At 37.8% G+C, this 24,845-nt stretch overlaps 1 protein-coding gene across 7 annotated transcripts in view; it reads right to left on the minus strand.

Moving 5' to 3' along the window:
• Positions 1-24,845, minus strand: part of ELF1 (E74 like ETS transcription factor 1) — a 104,740-nt gene that overhangs the window by 22,325 nt on the left and 57,570 nt on the right. For all 7 annotated transcript variants that reach the window (XM_082435831.1, XM_082435836.1, XM_082435835.1 and 4 more), the window contains one exon: positions 8,275-8,455. In XM_082435831.1, coding sequence (XP_082291957.1) covers positions 8,275-8,455 — 181 coding nt within the window. The remainder of the gene's footprint in view (positions 1-8,274; positions 8,456-24,845) is intronic.

Consider the following 24,845-nt stretch of genomic DNA (forward strand, 5'->3'; position numbering starts at 1 on the left):
AAAAGGTCATGAAGAACCTAGGGGCAAGACGGGAATAAACGCAGACCTACTGGAGAATGGACACGGGTAGGGGGAAGGGTTAGCTGGGACAAAGTGAGAGAGTGGTAGTGTATATATGTACATGTATACACTACCAAATGTAAAATAGATAGCTAGTGGGAAGCAGTCGCATAGCACAAGATCAGCTCGGTGCTTTGTGATCAGCTAGAAGGGTGGGATAGGGAGGGAGGGAGACGCAAGAGGGAAGAGATACGGTGATATATGTATATGTATAACTGATTCACTTTGTTATAAAGCAGAAACTAACACACCATTGTAAAGCAATTATACTCCAATAAAAACGTTAAAAAAATTTTTTTAAAAAGTGCTTAAAAGTCCGATTCCTCCATAATAGTTAAAACCAGAAAAGATAAATACCTCAAAAAGTCTAGCAAAATGATTAAAATAAGGCATTGTAACACTTGCTATTAAAAACTTAAGCCTCCTATTTAAAATCTTGTAGATTTACGGTATAGTAGAAAAGCATATTGCGGGACTTCCCTGGTGGTGCAGTGGTTGAGAATCTGCCTGCCAATGCAGGGGACACGGGTTTGAGCCCTGGTCCAGGAAGAGCCCACATGCCCTGGAGCAACTAAGCCTGTGCGCCACAACTACTGAGCCTGCACGCTAGGGCCCACGAGCCACAACTACTGAGCGAGCCCACGTGCCACAACCACTGAAGCCCGTGCTTCTAGAGCCCGTGCTCTGCAACAAGAGAAGCCACCGCAATGAGAAGCCCGCGCACCGCAACTAAGACCCAACAACGAAGACCCAATGCAGCCAAAAATAAATAAATAAATAAATAAATTTATTAAAAAAAAAAAAAGAAGAAAAGCATATTGCTCCTCTGTCAAGGCTCTGAAATTCTATGAATTGAAGAAAATATCCTACTAAAACTAAATTTTTGAAAAAATCAGGCAAGTAAGGCACAGATAACTCCATAATTAATTACCATCTTCTAAACATTTACATAACTCTAAATGTTCATTTAAATAACTCTAAATGTTCATTTCTATAAATAAGTTTTATAAATACTTAAAGTCTGCTGGGTAGATGAAAATGATAAAATTAGTATGTATAACTATTCAGTTGCCTATCAATTAAGAAAATAGAATGAGAATTTCAAATCACTTCTTTGTCAAGCTTTTTATAATGAAAAATTTCAAACATATAGTTCATCATATTTATAATGAACTGAATGCATCAAGGGCCCAGCTTCAATACTTAACAGTCAATCTTCCTTAATCTATACTCCCTGGCCCAACACAGACATGGGATTATTTCAAAGTGAACCCCAGAGAGCCTATCATTTAATCGTAAATATTACAGTATATAGACAATACCATGATCACATCTTTTAAAAATCACTCTTTAAATCAGCTATCCACTTAATATTGAAATTTCTGTCTCAGATTTTTTAAATCTGAAAAAGTTGGTTTGTTAACCAGATTTCAAACAAAGTTCATGCATTACATTTGGTGGCACGTACCTTCCTTAGTATTTTTTTTCCCATTTTTGTTGTTTATCTTAGGAGAAACAGGGTCATCTGTTTGTAGTTTCCCACATTCTAAATTTTGCTGATTATATATCTGTGGTGTCACTTACCATATCCCTCCCCCCGTGTATTTCCTGTAAACTGGAAGTTATATCTAGAAGACTGATTTGGTTCACATCCAATTCTTTGGCAAGAATACTTCAAAGGTGATGCTGTGTGATTCAATGGGCCTTTTGAAGGTAGGTAGGTCTTCCTTCAGTACTGCAAGGATTGAGAAGCAGGTTCAGGTGTTGCCAGCCTGATTTATCCAGCATAAAATTCTCCATCAGCCTTTTACCTAATGGCTTTAGCAGTTACTGATGATAGTTACCTAGATGCACTATTTCATTAGGGATTTCAAAATGGTGATAATTCTAATCTTATCACTCCTCTAGCATTTATTAGCTAGAATTCTCTATAAGGAAGAACTTCATCATAAACTATCTGGTTACCCTGAGCCACGGTTCATACAATAAGGGCAAATTAAACACTTGGCTCTTTTTCCGTTATTTACTGATTTTCAGAATAATAAATGGGATCTTTCAAAAGTGACCACTGGGACTTCCCTGGTGGTCCAGTGGTTAAAACTCTATGCTCCCAATGCAGGGGGCCGAGGTTCGATCCCTGGTCGGGGAACTAGATCCCCCAAGCCCCAACTAAGAGCCCGCATGCCACAACTAAAGATCCTGCATGCCGCAACTAAAAGATCCCTCATACCGCAACTAAGACCCAGCACAGCCAAATAAATAAATAAGTATTTAAGAAAAAAAAAGTGACTGCTAAGTTTAAAAGATTTTTATTAGCTTTTGGTTTTATCTTTCTATTTTTAAATTTATTTATTTATTTTTGGCTGTGTTGGGTCTTCATTGCTGTGCACGGGCTTTCTCTAGTTGTGGAGAGCAGGGGCTACTCTTTGTTGTGGTGTGCGGGCTTCTCATTGCTGTGGCTTCTCTTGCTGCGGAGCACGGGCTCTAGACGCGTGGGTTTCAGTAGTTGCAGCATGCGGGCTCAGTAGTTGTGGCTCACGGGCTCTAGAGCACAGGCTCAGTAGTTGTGGCTCACAGGCTCTAGAGCACAGGCTCAGTAGTTGTGGCACACGGACTTAGCTGCTCCGCGGCATGTGGGATCTTCCCGGACCAGTGCTCGAACCCATGTCCCCTGCATTGGCAGGTGGATTCTCAACCACTGCGCCACCAGGGAAGCCCATATCTTTCTATTTTTAAATGTAAGCAAACACATATATATCATTTATATTCTTTCCCCTATCTTAATTAATAGGTAACCATTCATGCTGTACTGCCCCTTGCTTTTTAAACTTCATATACACTAGAAACCATTCCACAACTATACATAGAAATCATGCTACCTTCTGAATTTCAAAAACGTAAGGCAAGTTAAATGTGGTTAATATCAGTAATCTAATTTGTAAAACTTCGTTTATTCCACTTAGCTTCAGTGCTTAGGTCAGGAAATACAAAATAAATTGGTGGTTCCTACATGAAACAGAAATGAAAACCAAAACAAAGTACAACTAAGCTTTTAAGAGTATAGAGAAAATGTTTGCCCTTCATTAAATGGATTACAAAAATTTCTTGTAAGCAACAATAAAACCCACAAGCCTTTTTTTCTTCCAATTTTATTGAGATTATAATTGACATACAGCACTGTGTAAGTTTCAGGTGTACAGCATGATCTAACTTACACACATCGTGAAATGATCATCACAATAAGTTTAGTGAACACCCATCATCTCATACAGATACAAGATTAAAGAAACAGAAAAAAATTTTTCTTGTGATAAGAACTGAGGAATTACTCTTTTAACAACTTTTATATATAACATACAGCAGTGTTAATTATATTTATCATACTGTACATTATATCCCTATACTTTTTTATCTTCTAACTGGATGTTTGTACCTTTTGACCACCTTCGTCCAATTCCCATTCTCCCCATCCCTGCCTCTGGTAACCACAAATCTGATCTCATTTTCTATGAGTTTGTTTATTTGTTTTCAAAGTACACCTGACCTACAACACTGTTAGTTCCTCAACATAGTGATGTGGTATTGCTATACATATCAAAATGATCACCACGATAAGTCTAGTTAAGACACATCATCATACAAAGATATTACCTAGTTATTCACTGTATTCTCCACACTGTACATAGCAATATATATATTATTTTAAGTTGCTGATCACTTAATTTCAAACGCATTTTAACCCTGCATTTTTACTCCCCAACTCCACGTTTACGATTTCTGACATCATGTTTTACGTCTTTCTGTTTTGTGTATCCCTTAACTACTCATTGTGAATACAGATGGTTTTACGATGTTTGTCTTTTAACCTTCCTACTAGCTTTATACATGGCTGATTTACTACCTTTACTGTATATTTGCCTTTACCAATGAGATTTTTCCTTTCATAATTTTTCCTTTCATAATTTTCATATTTCTTGTTGTGGCCTTTTTTGGCTAGAGAAATCCCTTTAACATTTCTTGTAAAGCTGGTTTGTTGGTGCTGAACTCTTTTAACTTTTGCTTGTCTGTAAAACTTGATCTCTCCATCAAACCTGAATGAAAGCCTTGCTGGGTATTCTTGGTTGTAGGTTTTCCCCTTTCACCACTTTAAATATATTGAGCCACTCCCTTCTGGCCTGCAGGGTTTCTGCTAGAAAGCTCACAGCCTTATGCGAGTTCCTTTGTATGTAACTTGTCGCTTTTCCCTTGCTGCTTTTAAAATTCTCTCTTTAATTTTTGCCACTTTAATTACAATGTGTCTTGTTGTGGTCTTCTTTGGGTTGATCCTGTTTGGGACTCTCTCTGCTTCCTAGACATGGATGTCTGTGTCCTTTCCCAGGTCAGGAAAGTTTTCAGCTATTATGTATTCAAACCCGTTCTCTGCCCCTTTCTCTCTCTCTTCTCCTCTGGAACGCCCATAATGCAAATACTAGTACACTTGATGTTGTCTGAGAGGTCTCTTAAACTGTCTCATTTCTTTCTATACTTTTTTCCTTTTTCTGTTCAACTTCAGTGATTTCCACTACTCTTGTCTCCCAGCTCACTGATCTTTCCTCTGTGTCATTTAGTCTACTGTTAATTCCTTCCAGTGTATTTTTCATTTCAGTTATTGTACTCTTCATCTGTTTGGTTGCTCTTTACATTTTCTAACTCTTTGTTAAAAACTTCTAACTTCTTGCTCTGTGCACCCATTCTCCTCCAGAGTTCCTTGAACATGTTTACGATCATCATCTTGAACTCTTTATAGGGCAGGCTGCTTATCTCCACTTCACTTAGTTCTTCCGGGGTTTTACCTTGTTCCTTCATTTGGAAGATACTCCTCTGTCGCTTCATTTTACCTAACTCGCTCTTTCTATGTCTCTGTATTTGGTAGGTTGGTTACATTTCCTGACCTTGGAGGAGTGGCCTTCTGTAGGCGCCGCCCTATGCATCCCAGCAGCGGTCTCCCCTCTGGTCACCAGAGCTATGTGTTCTGGGGTGCTCCCTAGTGGACTGCGTGAGTCCTTCCGTTGTGACAGGCTAACTATTGTGGATGCTCTGGTAGGTGTGGCTGGCCTGTGGTCCACTTGTTTGCCAGGTGCTGCCTTGCACGGAGGCTGCCAGGGACCCCAGGTGGTCCCAGGGCTAGTGCTGGCTGACAAGTGGGCAGAGCCAGGTTCTAGAGTGGGTAGTTGTGGGGCTCGGGATCCCCAGATCTAGTGTCAGCCTGCTGGTGGGCAGGGCCTGTTCCTGACACGGCTGGCCGTGGGGTCCAGGGTGTCCAAAAGCCGCTGTTGGCCCACCTGTGAGTGGGGCTGGATCCCGGATAGCTGGCTGAGGGGTCCAAAGGGGTCCATCTCCTTTAATAATTTCAATTTTAGACTCAAGACTGGTAATGAAAGGATCTCCACATAGATGAAGCTCATAGTCAAATGCTTTTCATAAATTTTTAACAGCACAGCCTTGTTTCAAAGGAAATGTTATATAAAACCCCAACATATAAACAGATAAAAGTAGTACTTTATCATTATACATTTTAAAGGTTAAAATTGATATCAAACTTGATATGAGATAAAGAAATGATAAAAATGAAAGTGTTCTGATGAACATGAAAATTTGAAATCAGGGGTTATCGATGACAGCTGCCATCTAATATAACCCTCAAGTCCATAAAAATAGTTTGATCTTTTTACTGAAAATTTCAAACAGAATCAAAATTATGGGACAGAGTATAATGAATTCTCACATATCCATTCTCAGCATCAGTCATTATCAAAACATAGTCAATCTTCTTTCATCCACACTCCACTTACTGCCCAAGGTCCCCTCACACACACCCTGACCCCCAGGATTATTCTAAAGGAATCCATGACACTGTATTTTATCTCTAAGTATTTGAGCATATGTATCTAAAAGATAAAGAATCTAACACAATGCTCTTATCATGCCTAAAAATGTTAACAATATTCCTTATCATCTGAAGTGCTACCTAGTTTATAAACTGTCCTATCCCCATCACCATCTTCCCTGTAGTTTCTCAAAAGCGAAGTACTCTCCCCTCACCCACTCTGGACTAAGGAGGGCTATAAGATCCTTTCATTTCTCATGACATGACTCGAACAAGTACAGAAGAGTTAAACAAAGGCTTGGGTTGGAAGTTAAGAAAGGCAAGAGAGAAGAAACATGCAAATAGCAAATCTGATTTTCAAGATGTGGCTTATTTTCTGGATCCATTCCATACCAGTTCTGTTTTCCAGGAAGGAAGGAGCTTGTCTGCATCTCGTCATCAGCTATCTTCAAGTCTAAGCCCAAGAGAGTGAAGCACTGGAAGGAAGAAATAATTCCTTCTCCTAAAGATCCAAGATCTGCTTTCCTAGTCTCCATTTCTTCTTTGAGGACCAGTATCTTCCTTGGTGACTAAAACCAGGAATAAACACTCCTTCAGGGGAGACCCTGGTTCCCAACCCACAGAGAGTGTAGCCTTACCCTAAGGCATCAAGAAAGTAGGTCAGAACACACTGTGGCGAAAACCCCATTAGCTACACAACACATACATGCATAGTGGTGGTCATTCTATTATACAAAACACGAAGTACACAGTCAGTGATGAGTTGAAACCTCTAATCTGATTAATCCAATTGTCTTATTGATAAGCAAGAAACAAATCTAGATTTATCAAAAACTTTCTTTGGGTTGCTCTGAACAAAAGTGTGAATATATGAGAACATGCTTTGTAAAAAAATAAGAGGACAGTACAAAAACTAAATGTTGTTCATCAACATTATCAATGACTCAGTCACTTGGTACATGACATAGGCAAGTCATTTAACTTCTCTAATTTCAGTTTTCTTTTTCTGCTGTGAAAATTAAATGAGTACTTTTTAAAAAAATCTACTATGTTAATATGATACAATGATAAGAAGACAATGCCATTTTGGAGGTATTGTTGCCCAAAATGGATTATCTCATTCCAATCATGAGAAAATATCACAGAAATAAAACTGAGGCGCATTCTACAGTGTCTGACCAGTACTCCCCAAAAGCATCAGGTTATGAGAGACAAGGAAAGACAGAGGAACTGTCATAGACTGGAAGCGACTAGGAAAAAATACCAGCTAATTGCAATGTGAGACTCAAGATAGGATCCTGGAACAGAAAAAGGATGTTAGTGTGAAATGCGTGGAATAAAGTCCAGGTTTAGTTGATAATACTGTGACTAATGTTAATTTCTGGTTTTTAATTTAAGAATAAATATTCAGAGCTTCCCTGGTGGCACAGTGGTTAAGAATCTGCCTGCCAATGCAGGGGACATGGGTTCAAGCCCTGGTCTGGGAAGATCCCACATGCGGTGTAGCAACTAAGCCCGTGCGCCACAACTACTGAGCCTGCATGCCACAACTACTGAAGCCTGCGCACCTAGAGCCTGTGCTCCGCAACAAGAGAAGCCTGCACACCACAACGAAGAGTAGCCCCTACTCGCGAGAAAGCCCACATGCAGCAACGAAGACCCAATGCAGCCATAAATAAATAAATAAATAAACAAAACTTAAAAAAAAATAATAAATATTTAAATAATCTTTGCTTCTAAATAATTAACTTTCTCAAACACCTCCAACATCTCTGGCCAAGATATATGAATGTAAATGTATAAAATTACAAATGCATGCACCAGTTTCTAAAACTGATGGAAAAAAGCACCATCTCAACACTTAACATTCAGTTTGAAATACCCTACTAGTTCTGACTGAACAAATCTTTAAACCTCGGCACCTTATCCTACATTTGGGTCACGGCCTCCTATTTTGCTTCCTGCGGCAGCAGTAACAAAAGAATATTCCTATCTTTTGCCCTGCAAACAACCTCTCATTGTTATCAGGAGTACAGAGCTAGGCACACAAACAGTGCTCAGTGAAGACTTGGTGAACCGAGTTGGTTTGGTTCCTCTTACACACCTTCTATTTTGTCACGTTCATCTCTGTCCATTTAGGAAAGAAGAAGGAGGAGATAAGTGAGCACTACGAAGCACAGGCAGATGAGAAAGAAAACATCATTTCCTTCTTCCCACAGGGCTCTAGCTTCCGCCGGTAACGGAGTTACTCAAAACCGAGTCAAGAACTTTTTATATCCCCCAAATCACAGGGCTAACCCACTGACTAAAGCTATGCTGAAGGAAGGTGCTGTCAGAGGCACACACACCTGTAAGGGTGATGTCGTCATCATCCTCATCGATGATTTCCTCTTCGGCGACATCCAAGGAGCTCTCGGTGATCATGTCATTGGGCTCCTCCACACAGGCTAGACCCGCGTAGCTATTGAGAATGTCAGCACCAGGAACGTGTTCCACGATGACGGCAGGAAAAATAGCTGGATCACCAAGCTGGGAGGGGTGAAGGAAAAAAAGGATTAACAAAGTTTTGCTTTTGTTAAATACAACCCAAATTATTTTATACAATTTAGTTTTCACATCATCAGCTACTTGTATATTGACAAGCTTTCTAGGATACAGAGAATATATATCTACTAAGACCAAATAAAACTTTCATTACCAATTTTGGGTCTTAACAGCCAAGTTTTCATTGGGAAGTTCCATAAAAGTATGTTTTTAAAGATCATTAAATTAAAAAAACTAGTATCATTAATGTGTAAGAAGTGGCATACAAATGAAATATACAATTAAATAAAATCTCAGCAAAAGTTTCTTTGACAGAAAAAAATCTGTGAGCTTAATAAATATTACAGTGTCACTTGGCACACAGGCCGTGTTTAACAAATAACTGCTTTTGATTCAAATGGGAAAATTAACTTTCACTTTCTATCTGGTAATAAGATCAGGGAAGTCGAGAACTGGAAGAACTCTAGTCTAGCCATCTCATTTTACAGATGAGGAAACTGAGGCAGAGAGGATTTTTAACAGCCTACTCAAAAATCAGTTAATTAGTCACGAAAAAATTCAATGTTAAAAGTGAAAGCCAAATAAAAAAATGTTTTGAATGTAGCTAAGTATACATGAATCATAATACTATATAATAAGGGCTATCTATAAAAGAATTACTTTTTAAATATAGTAAAAATGCTGACATTTATTAACTTGTTTTATATTGCTCTACTTGTAATATGGTAAGGGTTCTGTTCATTTGTTACACTTTCATAGTAACATTTCTCTGCAAATCATCATCCCCTAAACCACTAATATACACTAAACAGTCTATTGATGAAAAAAAAATCGATTAAGACATCATTACATTTCTTTTACTTTAAAAATTAAAAAACTTCACTTTAAAAAGTTGTAAAAATAGTACAAAGAATTCTCCTACAACCTTCATCCACATTCCCCAAATTTTAACACTTAATCATGTCTATCATCCTCTTTCTATATTATCATTTCTATATCTATAGTTTTTCTGACCTATTTGAAAGTGGTAGACATACTGCTCCTTTAACCCTAAATACTTAAGTATATATTTTCTAAATATATGACCATTATCTTATACAAAGATGGCACAATTATCAAAACCAGGCAAGTAACACTGATACAGTACTATTAATCTATAGACCTTATTCAAATTTCTCCAACTGTCTCATTAATGTCTTTTTTTAAAAAAATGGGAAAAAAAATTGAGATCAGGATCCTAAGTTTCATTTAGTAAATATCATGTTTCTTCATGACAACTCCTTTAATCTAGAACAATTTCTTCTCCTTTAATCTGGAGCAGTTCTTCAGTTTTTCTTTGTCTTTCATGCTCTTAACACTTTGGAAGAATATAGGCCATTTGTTTCATAAAATGTCCCCCAATTTGGGTTTTTGCCATATTAACTCATCATTAGATTCAGTCTGCATTTTTGGTTAGAATAAAAAAAAGTAATCTTGTGTCCTTTCAAATACATCTTATCAGGAGGTCAAAAATATCTTTTTGTCCCATTACTAGTGATATTAACTTTGATCATTCAGTTAGGGTGGGGTCTACCAGGCTTCTCTACCGTAAAGTTACTATTTTTCCTTTTGTAATTAATAAGTATCTTATGGGAAGATAGCTCATGTAAATATCCTGTTTCTTAAAATATATATATATTGAAAATATTATTTATGATTTCATTATAACTAAGCAGCCTCGATCTTTTAAAATTAATATGTTTGCAGCAGTGCACAGAAGTTAAATATTACTTCTTATCATAAGAATTTAATTACCTAAATTAAATATATGGTATCATAGGTACTAAACAGATACTGTCTGTGCCTTCAAGAATGTTATGTTCTGAAATTTATAGGTAACATTAACACTAAAACATATTTGGATTGCTTTATTTTAAAACGTTTCTTCCTATTTCACAAAAGAGGAAAGTTAGACAGAAGGAACTGGCTCTCCAAATCATACGTTTTAAAACAGGAAGAGGCTCAAACATTACAATGTAAAACACACACAGGGAGGCACTAGAGAGAGTATCATATAGAGTAGCCAAAGTATAGTCATTGCCTTGCCCTTCTCTTTTTGGAGAGTGAACGCTGCACATGCAACCCAACTTAGCATGAGCACATGCCTGTTAACAGCACTTCTCCTCTTCTCTCCTAAGAGCTAAACTTAAGCGCCTCGTCTTCTGACAGGGCTGAGCCCAGAGTTGAGTTAATTCTCATGATTTCATTTTATGCCGCCACAACTCCATGTACCAGGTAAGGACAGGGCTTATCATTTCTATGCATTGGCAGATAAAGAATTAGGTTAAGAAATTTACCCAAGATCACCACTAAGTCAGAGACAGAGGCAGGTCGATGCAATTCACAGGAGAAGCCCTCAAATGAAAGCGAAGTATTTCTCCCTACCCACATCTGTTTGGCTCCTTAAGTTTGGGTAGTGAGTGTTTAGAGTGTGGCTATTACGAGGGATATCTCCAAAATTTTTCCTGAATCTATAAAGTTCCCAAGTTTCAAAGAACTACAGATATGTGTTACTACTTTCTGCCTTGTCCTATTCTCTTACTCTGTAACTGGATTGGAGCTGATGACTCTAGTCTCCAGATGTACAGGTGTTAGAACACCCTGTCATATACCACTATAATCAATGCTACATCTACCTCAGTGCCCCTCTCCAGAAGCAACCACTGTTGCCAATTTCTTTGTTCCCTAACAGAGGCAGTCTGTGTATAATCAAGCATATTCTAATTTGCATTAAACAATCATTTTTAATTTCAGTTCAAATTTTATAATAATTTTAAAACTGTTTAAGACAAATTTCAAACACACAAAAAGTAGAGAGAAAAAATTAAGTTTCCACGGAAGCAAAAGGTTACTTAAGAATAAAAAGGGACATGTGGTTGTGTGATTTAGAGAGTGGCAACCTGTAGTAAAGAAGACTGAACCAGGAGACCCAAGGCCTTCTCCAATCCTACTATCATGATCTTATCTTCCTCACTTTAAATGAAAGAAGAGCACCAGTTGATCCCAAGGGCACTTCCAGGTTTTAAGATGTATTTTAAAGGTATGGATTTGAAAACTGCCTGTTGATAACATTACAGTAGAAGAGATTACTCATTCTTATGGACTAAACCAGGGGGAGGGAGTCGCATGCACAAGTGGTCACATACCTTCTGGCTTTGCTACTGCTGTTAGCTAATATTATTAGCACCAGGCATTTTGATCATTGCTTCACATGGATTACCACCTTATTTCATCATCACAAAATCCAATTAAGGAGATACATAAGATTATCTGTTTTATACATGGGGAAATGAAGTCTCAAGGAGAAAGGAAATAATCTACTGTAAGTGGAAGACTTTTTTTAAAAATATTTATTTATTATTTATTTGGTTGCGTTGGGTCTTAGTTGCAGCAGGCGGGCTCCTTAGTTGTGGCTCAAGGGCTCCTTAGTTGTAGCTTGCCAGCTCCTTAGTTGTGGCATATGGGCTCCTTAGTTGCAGCTTGCCAGCTCCTTAGTTGTGGCATGTGAACTCTTAGTTGCATGATGCGTGTGGCATCTAGTTCCCAGACCAGGGATCGAACCCAGGCCCCCTGCATTGGGAGCTTGGAGTCCTAACCACTGCACCACCAGGAAAGTCCCCGGAAGACTCTTAAATTGACTCCAGAGTCCACGTTCTTTACCTATTCCTTATTATAACCAGCCTTAAACATGGTGCCATTTTGTTTTGGGATTGGTTTTTGCTTTTGTTTTTTTGGCATATTTACTTAGCTCTGTTTAGAAAAACAGCATAGGCAAGGAGCTGTGTTTGCGGTGTGACTTTCAATATTATCTTTTTTCAGGGCTTCTCCGATCCAAATCTATTATAAACTATCTTGAAGGCACAGCCAGTCCCTCTTGGTCCCCAGGGACTTCCCAGGATCACTCCCAATTTAGCCATACTGTCTTCTCCTTCTAGATATTTGCACCTCTCATGAAAAACATAGGCTACTCTTTTCTAGTCCACTGAGATATATATTCAAAGCTGTTCATCTCTAATTTCTCCAGGGTGCTATTAATTCACATACAATAAACAGACCAACTCTGAATCTTAGGTAACAAGCCTGAATCTGTATATACAAAATAGATCTAGGAAACCCCTCTCAGGTGACTGGAAAGAATCTCTCCCTCTATTACCATAAACAGAAGGAAAACACACACTCCAGAAACTCCAGCTGCTGATCTGGGCTCCTGCCTTATAAACTGATTGACTAAACTGACTGACTAGTAACTGAATCATCAGGAACCTAAAAACTTCATAACCACACATTCTAAAATTCCGTATAAAGAAATGGACCCTAGCCTCTTAAATGAAAAAACTGGCAAAATTTCAAATGCTGAATTTTCCTAGATTTAAATTTTTTTTAATAAATAAAATATTGGGGCTTGTATTAGTTTGCTAGAGCTGCTGTAACAAAGCACCACAGGCTAGGTGGCTAAAACAACAGACACGTATTGTCTGTCAATTCTAGAGGCTACATGTCTGAAATCAAGGTGTCAGCAGGGTTAGTTCCTTCTGAGGGCTTTGAGGGAAGGATCTGCTCCAGGCCTCTCTCCTTGGCTTGTAAATGGCCCTCATCATGTTCACATGGTGTTCTCCCTGTATATGTGTGTGTCCAAGTTTTCTCTTCTTATAAAGACACTAATCTTACTGGATCAGGGGCCTACCCTATTCCAGTATAACCTCACGTTAACTAATTACATCCACAATGACCCTATTTCCAAATAAGGTCACATTCTGAGATATCAGGGGTTAGTACTGCAACATATGTGTTTGGGGGGTGGAGGGCAATTCAGCCCATAACAGGACTCCATTTTATTTAGCTTTAAATCTCTCATTTGACAACTAGCTCCCTTTACCCTAAATAACCTCTACAGCTTATGGCAATAAAGATATATATATATATATATATATATATATATATATTCTTGTTACTATTCATAAATTAAGGTTAGACATTATTCTTCAAGTTTCTTTGCTGAAGACCATCAAACTTTATCCACCTAGTTTTTCTATATCATTTTGACCAGACTCCTTCCCAAGATTTATTTAAAAAGAGAGTTTCAGGAAGGTCAGAGCTAGTCATAAAATGGCCACATTTCTAATAGTTAGCAATAAGATCTGTTACCTCCTTTTAAGAAATGAGGGAGTCAACACTTCACTGATGCCCGAACAAAAATATTACATTTCATTTGGCTGGCTACTTAAAAATATTTTTTCTCCAAATCTTCTAAATCAGCTCTAAACCCTCTCTTCATTTAAATAATTAGATTAAATAAGCATCGCCTCTTCAGTACCTTTTATTTGAATCAGGGAATCTCAGTAAACTACCAGTGGTTATCAACCCTGACTATATACTGGGAAACATCTAAAAATATCAGTACCTGACCCTATACGGGATCAAACAAATCAGAATATCTAAGGATGTAACCAGAGCATGTTATTAAAGCTCCTCAGGTGATTCCAATGAGTATGTAGGGGGTCAGAACCACTGCTCTAAAGAATTACAAGATTCTAAACTGCATTCCCTAAATTGAGTCAACTCTGATTATTTATGCCAATGTCTGAGATACTAGTAATCCAAAGAGACAAACAGTTATATTATTATGTTACGAGATCTTCTGCTATTTGGCACTTGCAGATTATTTTCCCATTTGCTTTTGGAATAGAACTAAAATAAATCACAAATGATGGGTGAGAAGAGAGAGGGAACACTTCTTCGAATTAAAATCTGTTAAAGATCAGAGTTATTAAAGCCTCTACTTCCATAGCAAATTAAACTGTAGTGAAAAACTGACTTTTGACTGTTTTGTAACTTCAGTGAAGGTGTTAACAGCTCTGGACAGAAAAACATGTATACCAGTTTCCCTTTCTATTAATTTCAGGTACATTTATGACATGTGATGAAAGCAAAATAAACAATTTTTTTTTAGCAGCAGTAATAAAAATCAAACCAAGTGTTAGCAGGAAAGAGAAACAATTCCCCAAATTTCAACATTGTCCACTGTGTAGTTGCCATTTGTGGCTGATGATATATGTGGAAACACCATCAAGTTAAAAGAGAAGGAAAGTGACCCATCTGTAAGCAGTACAATACGTTACCACCCTGAGTAGGCTTGCTTGTTTCCTCAGTATACCATGATCCAAAGCCCTAGGCAGATACTTAAGAAACTATGGATCATGATTCCAACTCTATTAAGTAAGTTTATTCAACAAGGTTTTGGATATAAAAAAGCAAAAGAACTTTCCAATAACTTGTTTGCCAACCTTCTCCAATAGCAGAGCTCAATCTGGTCCACGCTGTCGTGAAACATCCTGCCGATCCCCTACGAAACAGCTTAAAAATGAAGTATCTATCAAATGTTTTCCTAAACGAAAAGCTGGTTAAAAACAGTCTTTAAAAATTTCCCCAATGGAAGGACTTCCCTGGTGGTCCAGTGGTTAAGACTCCGCGCTTCCACTGCAGGGGGCCCGGTTCGATTCCTGGTCCCCTGGTTGGGGAACTAAAATCCCGAATGCCCTGCAGCGGGTGCGGCTAAAAGAAAAAAGAAAAGAAAAAATTCCCCAATGGAGATAATCCTCTTTAAAGATAGGATGCTAAATGAGCACCTTTCCAGTAGTTTATACCATCTCTCTGCCTCCGGTCAAGGCGATACCAGGAGTGGGGTACGGGAGATACCTTCAGTATCTCCCATTCCAAAAAACATGCAAACTACGCACAGCGCACTTGTAAAAACTTATCTTGTGCCCTCTCTTCTGATCAGAATGCTGTCCCGAAGCCTCATCCTATGAAGACACTGCTTTGAAATGACTTCCTCCACCTTTGATTTAAAAAACAAAAACCCGACCCCTTACTCTGTCAGGACGCAATCTGATAATATTTACCATTCAGCAAATGCACCAGAAATACACATGGTGAAAACAGGATATAACAGTAACTACTCAGGCCCTAGAGTCAGAATGACCCTATTTAAGGCCAGACTGCACACCATGCCCTGGGTGCTTGAACTCAGGCAAGTTATTCAGTCTCTCTAGGATTTAGTTTTTGTGTCCATCTGAAATACGAATAATAATATCTTGTAGAGTTGTTGTAAAAATTCAGTAACATGTAAATACATCAATTATACTGCATGGCATAGAGCAAGCATTCAATGAAATTTTTTGATGATCAAAATCCTTCAATATTTGATTTAGATAAAAATAAACACTCTTAAAACTTGACTTACTATATATATGTGTGTGTGTATGTGTATATATATATATATATATATATATATATACACACACACACACAAACACACAAATCAAATCATCACATTGTACACAACTTAAACAATGTTATATGTAATAAAGCTGGGGGGGCAAGAGTTGGCTTACTACAATCTTACATTGACAGGCATGGTTTTTTGTTTTGTGTTGTTTTTTTAATTTGGCTTCACCACTTGGCATGTGGGATCTTACTTCCCTGACCAGGGATCGAACCCATGCCCTCCGCATTGGAAGCACGGAGTCTTAACCACTGGACCGCCAGGGAAGTCCCTTTTGTTTTGTTTTTAGTAAGAAGAGTCCTTTCAGAAAACTGGTGCATGAAACATAACCATCTACTCCCAGCAACAACCATTCGGCTTCAACTAAAAGCAAAAGCTGGATACATATGTGTGTTCACTCTGGGAAAATTTATCAAACTGTACACTTATGATCTGTGCATCTTTGTGTTTATGCTATGCTTCAATAAAAAGCTTAAAAAGCAGAGGTCCATATGATGGGAGAAAAAGAACCTGAAAATGCCTTCAACCACTATAGTTCTAGTTCTCTCAGCTCTGAGCACTATTCTCAGGTAGAAGTGAAAGCAGAGCAGTTAGGGGGAGGAGACTGGGACCAAATCAAATACTAGGATGGTCTTCCTTCATCCCCTCCTACGAATCATAATAAAATTAAAGAAAATCTCTAGACACAGCACATCTAGGTGGATGTACACGCACAAAATTAGGTGACTGGTGAACGAAATGAGTCAAAATTAAAATCCTTTATACAAGTTCCCATGGTACATTTTAAAAAAATTATTTTGGGGAATAGATTTATATATGAACATATTTATATTCCAAGAGTATAAAACATTACTGTCCCCCTTTCTATATAGTTCCCCATCCCCAATAGCTACCACTGTTACCAATTTCCAAAGTGCATTTTAAATGATTTCAGGAATTAATGTATTACGTAAAACAAGCCAGGATTGTATAGCTGGTCTCTGGGACCCAGCACTAAGTTCTTGTGAAGGATTCTTCACAGCCAGATTCTTGGCATACTTTGAAAATCTGTCATTAAAACAGCTTCATTATCTGCAAATGAGAATACTTCTGTTGATTGACTCAAGCTCTCTTTATAGGAGCTTATCCCTTCTAGTCTTATTTTAAAAGAAAATGAAAAGCAGTTTTAGCAATCAGGCAGAAAAGTCTTAAGGAGCTGCACTGCACATTACCCAACACACTAGTCTAACTTATAAACAGTTTTCCTGACTGAAAGTGTAGTACATGAATCTAATTTAAAAAATTTTTAATATGTAAATGTATTTGGGAGAAAATAAAAATCCTATTGTATTTATCACAATTGTAATCCCTATAAAAGGCTATTTACTTAATATTCTTCCAGATTCTCTCTTTTACTCAAAGTTCCTTTTATCTCTTATATCTCTCCTAGCATAATAGTTAAGATTTTGGACTTTCTCAAGTCAAAGACTCAACTCCAATGCAGGTGCTGCCACTTTACAGTTGTGTTTCTGGGCAATACTCATTCCTTCATTCAAACCTCTCTTGAGATTCCTCTTTACAAAGACTTCCCTTATTCATAAAATGGGGAAAACAGTTGCCATACTGTACCAGGGTTTATTGTGAGAATCAAAAGAGAGAATGCACATCACCTACAGGACTTGGTAAAGCTAAGAGACAATAAATATTACCTCATACAGTTAAACAAAATATCCATCTTGAAATTAGCCTGTTGTTCATGTGTGTAATGCATATATTGTGCCAGTTTTTGGCATCAGTGTTATATTGGCTCTGTAAAATTGAATTAGGGAACTTCTCTCTCTGAACTGAAACTGTTTAAATGATTCACTAAAGTTTAAGATAACTCACCCACGAAACTCTTTGGGCCTACCAATTTTATGCTTATGGAGATTGTTCCCTGACAATTTCCTCAGGTTTTTGTTGTTGTTACTAGTACATTTTCATTTTAAACAAAACACCAAATATTGATTACTAACATTCTGAAAACTTAAAAATACTTCAATGCACTAGCTCAAGCAGTATATAAAATCCCTACACAGTTCTGCATCATCTCTTAACAGAAATATAAACAAACAAATCAAGTTCTGTCAAAAAAATTAATGAGGAAATAAATAGATAATAGGACAAACCATCTACTAACTGATATTCTAAAAGAATGTTATTAAAATAGGACAGGACTTCCCTGGTAGCGCAGTGGTTAAGAACCTGCCTGCCAATGCAGGGGACACAGGTTCGAGCCCTGGGCCGGGAAGATCCCACATGCTGCGGAGCAACTAAGCCCATGTGCCACAACTACTGAAGCCCGCACCCCTAGAGCCCGTGCTCCACAAGGAAGCCCCCACAATGAGAAGCCCGTGCACCGCAACGAAGAGTAGCCCCCTCTCGCTGCAACTAGAGAAAGCCTCCGCGCAGAAACAAAGACCCAAAGCAGTCATAAATAAATAAATAATTTTTTTTTTTTTAAAAACGAATAGGAATCTAGATACCTTTAGTAAATAAGCCAGGTTATTTTGAACAATACTCTGGGTACCTCTGTAACCCTGCCTTAGGAATCTATTACAGGATTCTAATATAGTGCTTCTAGTTATCCAGTAATAAATTCAAGATAATAGTCTACTACAGAAAATAGAAAGAACGCTGTATCGCAGGTTGATTTGTGAGAATCAAAGCCCACGTGGAGAAGACTCTGTAAACTATAAACGGCTCTACAAAATGTTAGGCAGTGTTATTTTTACACTTTACTCAACAATACAGCAGGTAATGTTTTCTAGGCACAGAGGTTAACATCCAAAGCAGCATCAAGGCACAAAATTTTAATACATGCTTCTATCAGTCCCCTCAGTTCTCCAATATCCTTGGTTTTCATGCATTACATACCTTTTATACCATGATGTAGATAAATATTACGTTACAGCCAGTGGCTTTGTATAAGGGAAAAATGATTCAAATTCCTGGTAATTAACATAGTCAAAGTCCTTCCTTAATCTGATTAAAAAGGAACTCATTACAATGTTGTATCCTCCAGTCTCTGTTTTTGAGAGCTCCTCACTAAACAATAAAACAGAATAAAGTAAAAATAAAACGATATTCTTAATGTGGCGGCGGTGGTGGTGGTGGTGATGGTGAAAGCAGTTACTATGTCAAGCACTTCACATGGCTTATGCCAGTTAACCCACAACACTGTGCTGTTGTTTTGTTGCCACTGGTCAGCCAGAGGCAGAGCTGAAATCTGAACCCAGGCAAGCTGACTCCAGAGTCCACAAGTACAGGATCCTACAGATAAATTATAGTCATAATAAAAGTTTCATCTCAGCTAAAGTGTGGTTTTAAGAATATATATATATATATATTTTTTTTTCTTAATGTACACTGTGTTAGAGCTACAGCTGAAAATTTTTGTTTTATTTCTGTTGACTCCAGTAGAGATGAGTGTTTCTGAAGAAGCCTTTTCTCTTGCACAGCACCATGAAAAACAGAAAGGTCTAAGTAAAATGGCCTTTTCTCCAGACTTCCCCAAGATAATGTCTGAAATTCCACTGTAAACCCCTGTGGAGTTGATCTAGCTAAGTCTAATCTCATTTTAGGTCTTTCATGACAATTGGCCTTCTTTAGTCTTTGCCCAGAGTTTTCTTTTTTCAGTCAGGATAAATTACAACTTGGCCATGCATCTCAAAAAAGTAAAATAATCACTGAAAACAATCTTAGTTTTTTTTTACTAGAGTGCCCACTTTAAAAGCTTAATATATTGGTGGGTGGGTGGGTGGGTGTGTGTGTGGCTAGCTAAGTATGAACAGAATCAATTACGAGGTTAAAAAAAAAAAGGTAAATTTTAGGAGGTGTAGTAAATTTTAACCAGGTTTAAATGTTTACTTGCAAACTAACTAGGCAACATCACAACAGTCAGTACCAGACTGATAAATGTTTTAAACATGCAGATTCTGTATAACTCAAAGAATTTAAGTAAAATCATAATTAAAGAGGTAATTCCTACTTCTAAAAGATGAACTTTGACAAGAATCTTATATATGCACAACTCGGAGAATAAAATGAGCCAGGGCATTCGTGAATAGAGGCAGTTTAGCTACAACAAAGCCTTTTCCAGAATGAAAAGTCACACTAGATGATCATAGACAATGACAGAAATTAGAGTCACTCCAAAAAACTGAACTCCACATCAAACTACATCAAAATAAACTTAACATGCTACAATGTTAAAGGAGAGTGCTCCCCTACAGAATGAATCTCCCAGATTCTTTAAATCCTGAATGAAAAGTTTATTGGCTTATTCTAGAAACAAGTCAGTCATTCTCAAGTATCAAAGAAAAAATAGGAAAACATTAAAAAAAAAAAAAAAAGGGTGAATGTATTTGTCTAACTGCCAACCAAGTCATAAAAATTGCCTTCATTACCTCACTTATCCAAAACAACTGAGTGATACTGAGTACACAGTGAAACACTACAAACTTTAAGGCCTTTTCTTGATTTACCTCAGGTCATTAATACAGCAACTGCCACATTTATTGACTACTTCCTTTGTGCTACGCTCTTGCTAAATGTTTTACATAAACATTGACTGCTCATAACCTTGGGAAGTAACTTTCACTTTTGGTGGAGGAAAACTAGGGAATGGACTTGAGGATACGGGGAGGGGGAAGGGTAAGATGTGACAGGGTGAGAGAGTGGCATGGACATATATACACTACCAAACGTAAAATAGATAGCTAGTGGGAAGCAACCGCATAGCACAGGGAGATCAGCTCTGTGCTTTGTGACCACCTAGAGGGGTGGGATAGGGAGGGTGGGAGGGAGGGAGATGCAAGAGGGAAGAGATATGGGAACATATGTATATGTATAACTGATTCACTTTGTTATAAAGCAGAAGCTAACACACCATTGTAAAGCAATTATACTCCAATAAAGATGTTAAAAAAAAAAAAAAAAGCTCAGTGAAATTTAAAATCTTGTCTGAAATCATACAGCTACAGCTAGTAAGCGGTGGAGCCTTGTCCCCAAGCTGATACTCTTGATGCTACATCACAAAGACTCTTAATTGACAAGAGGTGGGAACAGACGAAACACAGATAAGCTCACGAACGTATCACCAGTCATTACAATTCTTCTTTCCAAGAAAAGAATTGCCTAATATTGAGAATTTTGGTTATAACCATGTTAAAAAAAAAAATCCTGCCTGTATTCTAACTTATTTATTATTAGGCATATTAGATTTATGAACATTATTAAGGGTATCACTTTGTTAAATTCACACTTTAACAAACCATTAACAGTTTTTTTTTCTTTTAATTTATCAGTTTTCTTTTCATTTCACTAAATCAAAGGACATTATCTTCATCAGTATTCTCTAAATAGTACTGAAGGTGACCATGGCTTTAAAAACAGGAAAGGTCAGTAATACAGTAACACTACCTGTACATATAGTGGCTTATCCTTTACGTGTTAAGTGAAATAGAAAGGGGGCAAAAAATGTCAAGATTACATAGCTAAACTGAGATACATCAAAGAGGTACTAATTTCCTTACTTACTCAGCAAGGTTGCTCTAGGTGACGGAGTACTATCTGGGAGAACAGAGACTGCTAAGTCTATCCTCAAAAAAAACTGACCAACAAACCTCACTGAAAAAATAGCTTCTTCTGAAAGGTATACAGAGTGGATAAATACAATGTGGTATTATCCATACAATGGAACATTATTCAATAACAAAAAGGAGGTACTTGTTCATGCTACAACCCTGAAAACCCTCTACTAAGTGAAAGAAGTCAGTCATAGGAGATCACATATTGTATGCCACTTATAAGAAATGTCCAGAATAGTCAAATCCATAGAGACAAAAAGTAGATTAGTGGTTGCTAACGGCTAGGAGTGGGGGAAAGAATAGGGCACGACCGCTAATGAGCAGAGGTTTCTTTTTGGGATAATTAAAATGTTTGAAAGCTGATGATGGCGATGGATGCACAACTCCGTTTATATACTAAATGTGTAATGAATTACACATTTTAAATAGGTGAGTTGTATGGCATATAAATTATATCTCAATTAAACTGTTATTTAGGAAATTCCCTGGCGGTCCAGTGGTTAGGACTTGGCATTTTCACTGCTGAGAGCCCAGGTTCAATCCCTGGTCGGGGAACTAAGATCCCGAGTGTGGTGCGGCCAAAAAAAATAAAAAATAAAGAGCAAAAACAAAACAAAACAAACTGTTGTTTCAAAAAAAGAAATACGCAGGTTTATCAGGCACGAAGACTGTCAACCTGTAACTACACTAACAAATTAACTAGAATGAATAACATTTTCTTTTTGCTAACATAACAAATGCAAAGTATAATAAGTCTTCCACATTTAAAACTACTTTTTTACCACTTACACGTATTCGTGGCTGGAATTATCCACATATAGTTGTTTAAGGCGCAAGCTGGTTGCAGTTCCCAGCTTTAGCATTTACAGGCAAGTTGCTCCCCTTCTCTGAACCTCACGTTACTCTTCTGCAAAGTGAGAATTAGAATACCTATTTCATCAGATTGTTGTAAGAATTAACTAGGACAATCCCTGTAAAGCACAAAGTACGCAGAACAAAATGCTAAGTAAACATCAGTTACTAAAATTCAGCACTGAATGTTTCTGGAGCCAGACCAGTCCATGTCCTACCCTATGCAATGATCTCATCCATATTCATTTTTAAGACGTTGTCATGGAGCCTCTGTGTGATGGCTGGGGGACACTTAGAGGAAGACTCTGCAAAAGAGAGTGATAATAAGTTCCTGCTCCCCTCACCAACTCTTCTTTCTTAACAACCATCAGCTTCCTTGCTGCCGGTAGTTGGCAGGGAGATAAGCCAGGCCAAACTCTAGGCCACAGGCAGGGTTGGCCCTTCACATAACCTGAAGAGGGCCTTAGGCCTTATGCAAAGTCAGACTTTTCCCGAAGATAATAAGGCTTGTAATGGGGGCTCTATGGCATAACTCCTTTGATGAAGGCTTTTCCAAATGTACAGAAAAGAAACAAGCAATCTCTGTATGTTAGTTTCACAGATGGTCAAACTTTTAATGGGTCTGATAAATCTGACCTGGCAAGATTAAGAATGCGGACAACAGGCACAGACAGACTGGTCAATATAATCTGGAACTGTATGTAAATAACAGGATCTACCATGTCCACGCACAGGTTAGTAGCATCATTCCAACTTCCTGTCTCCACAACACTGGTGCTGTTACACACAGAATACTGTCAACACATTCCTTCTACTCTAAGGTACACTAACTCCCTGGCCTAACACAATTTTACCATTTCAGCTAAAAAACGGCAGGTTGATGTGATCTATATTTTTCTCAGTCTACAAAATACAACCTTGTTCTCAAGATACAACCATGTCAAAAACTCCCTCTCTACAACTTGAACGAGTCTCCCAAGAAACATGAAAACTCTAAATGGATATTTACTTATTGATAATTTCAGTAACAAATTTTAAGTTATTTGAGGTAGTTTTCACTAAACACATTTAACACAATAGTTCTAAATACATTTTCAAGAAAAAAACTCCATGAATATTTGTTTCTGGTCTTGGAATTGTGGTGACATGCCACACTGCCCATGCACTAAGTGAGAATGTGGACACATAGGTCCCAGAAAAAAAAAGTACTGTAGTCAAGAGAGTTGTGGGGCAGGATATCACCTCTCATTCAAAGGCCTTCTGATGGAATGGGAGAAAATATTTGCAAATGAAGCAACTGACAAAGGATTAATCTCCAAAATTTACAAGCAGCACATGCAGCTCAGTATCAAAAAAAACAAACAACCCAATCCAAAAATGGGCAGAAGACCTAAACAGACATTTCACCAAAGAAGATATACAGATTGCCAACAAACATATGAAAAAATGCTCAACATCATTAATCATTAGAGAAATGCAAATCAAAACTACAATGTGGTATCACCTCACACCAGTCAGAATGGGCATCATCAAAAAATCTACAAACAATAAATGCTGGAGAGGGTGTGGAGAAAAGGGGACCCTCTTGCACTGTTGGTGGGAATGTAAATTGATACAGCCACTATGGAGAACAGTATGGAGGTTCCTTAAAAAACTAAAAATAGAACTACCATATGACCCAGCAATCCCACTACTGGGCATATACCCTGAGAAAACTATAATTCAGAAAAAGTCATGTACCAAAATGTTCATTGCAGCTCTATTTACAATAGCCAGGACATGGAAGCAACCTAAGTGTCCGTCGACAGATGAATGGATAAAGAAGATGTGGCACATACATACATGGAATATTACTCAGCCATAAAAAGAAACTAAATTGAGTTATTTGTAGTGAGGTGGATGGACCTAGAGTCTGTCATACAGAGTGAAGTAAGTCAGAAAGAGAAAAACAAATACCGTATGCTAACACATATATATGGGGGAAAAAAAAAAGTGGTCATGAAGAACCTAGGGGCAAGACGGGCATAAAGATGCAGACCTACTAGAGAATGGACTTAAGGACACGGGGAGGGGGAAGGGTAAGCTGGGACGCAGTGAGAGAGTGGCATGGACATATATACACTACCAAATGTAAAATCGATAGCTAGTGAGAAGCAGCCACATAGCACAGGGAGATCGGCTCAGTGCTTTGTGACCACCTGGAGGGGTGGGATAGGAAGGGTGGGAGGGAGGGAGACGCAAGAGGGAGGAGATATAGGGATATATGTATATGTATAGCTGTTTCACTTTGTTATAAAGCAGAAACTAACACCCCTTTGTAAAGCAATTATACTCCAATAAAGATGTTAAAAAAACAAAAGAAAACAAACCCAAAAAAAGGCCTTCTGATGTAATAAGGGCCATAACTGAACAGATATAGATCCCACACCATTTTACCAACAAGATTAAGAGAAGGAAGAAAAATCTTTAAGAGGATTCAACCAATAAATGTATTATAAATTATGTTAAAGGCATGGGGAATTTTAAGGGGGGAGGCAACCCTTTCTTCAAGTAGTTTAGCACTTAACTACTAATAATGTATATATAAAAA

This window comes from Balaenoptera physalus (genome assembly GCF_965194825.1).
Source record: "Balaenoptera physalus genome assembly, chromosome: 18".
Classification (NCBI taxonomy): Eukaryota; Metazoa; Chordata; class Mammalia; order Artiodactyla; family Balaenopteridae; genus Balaenoptera; species Balaenoptera physalus.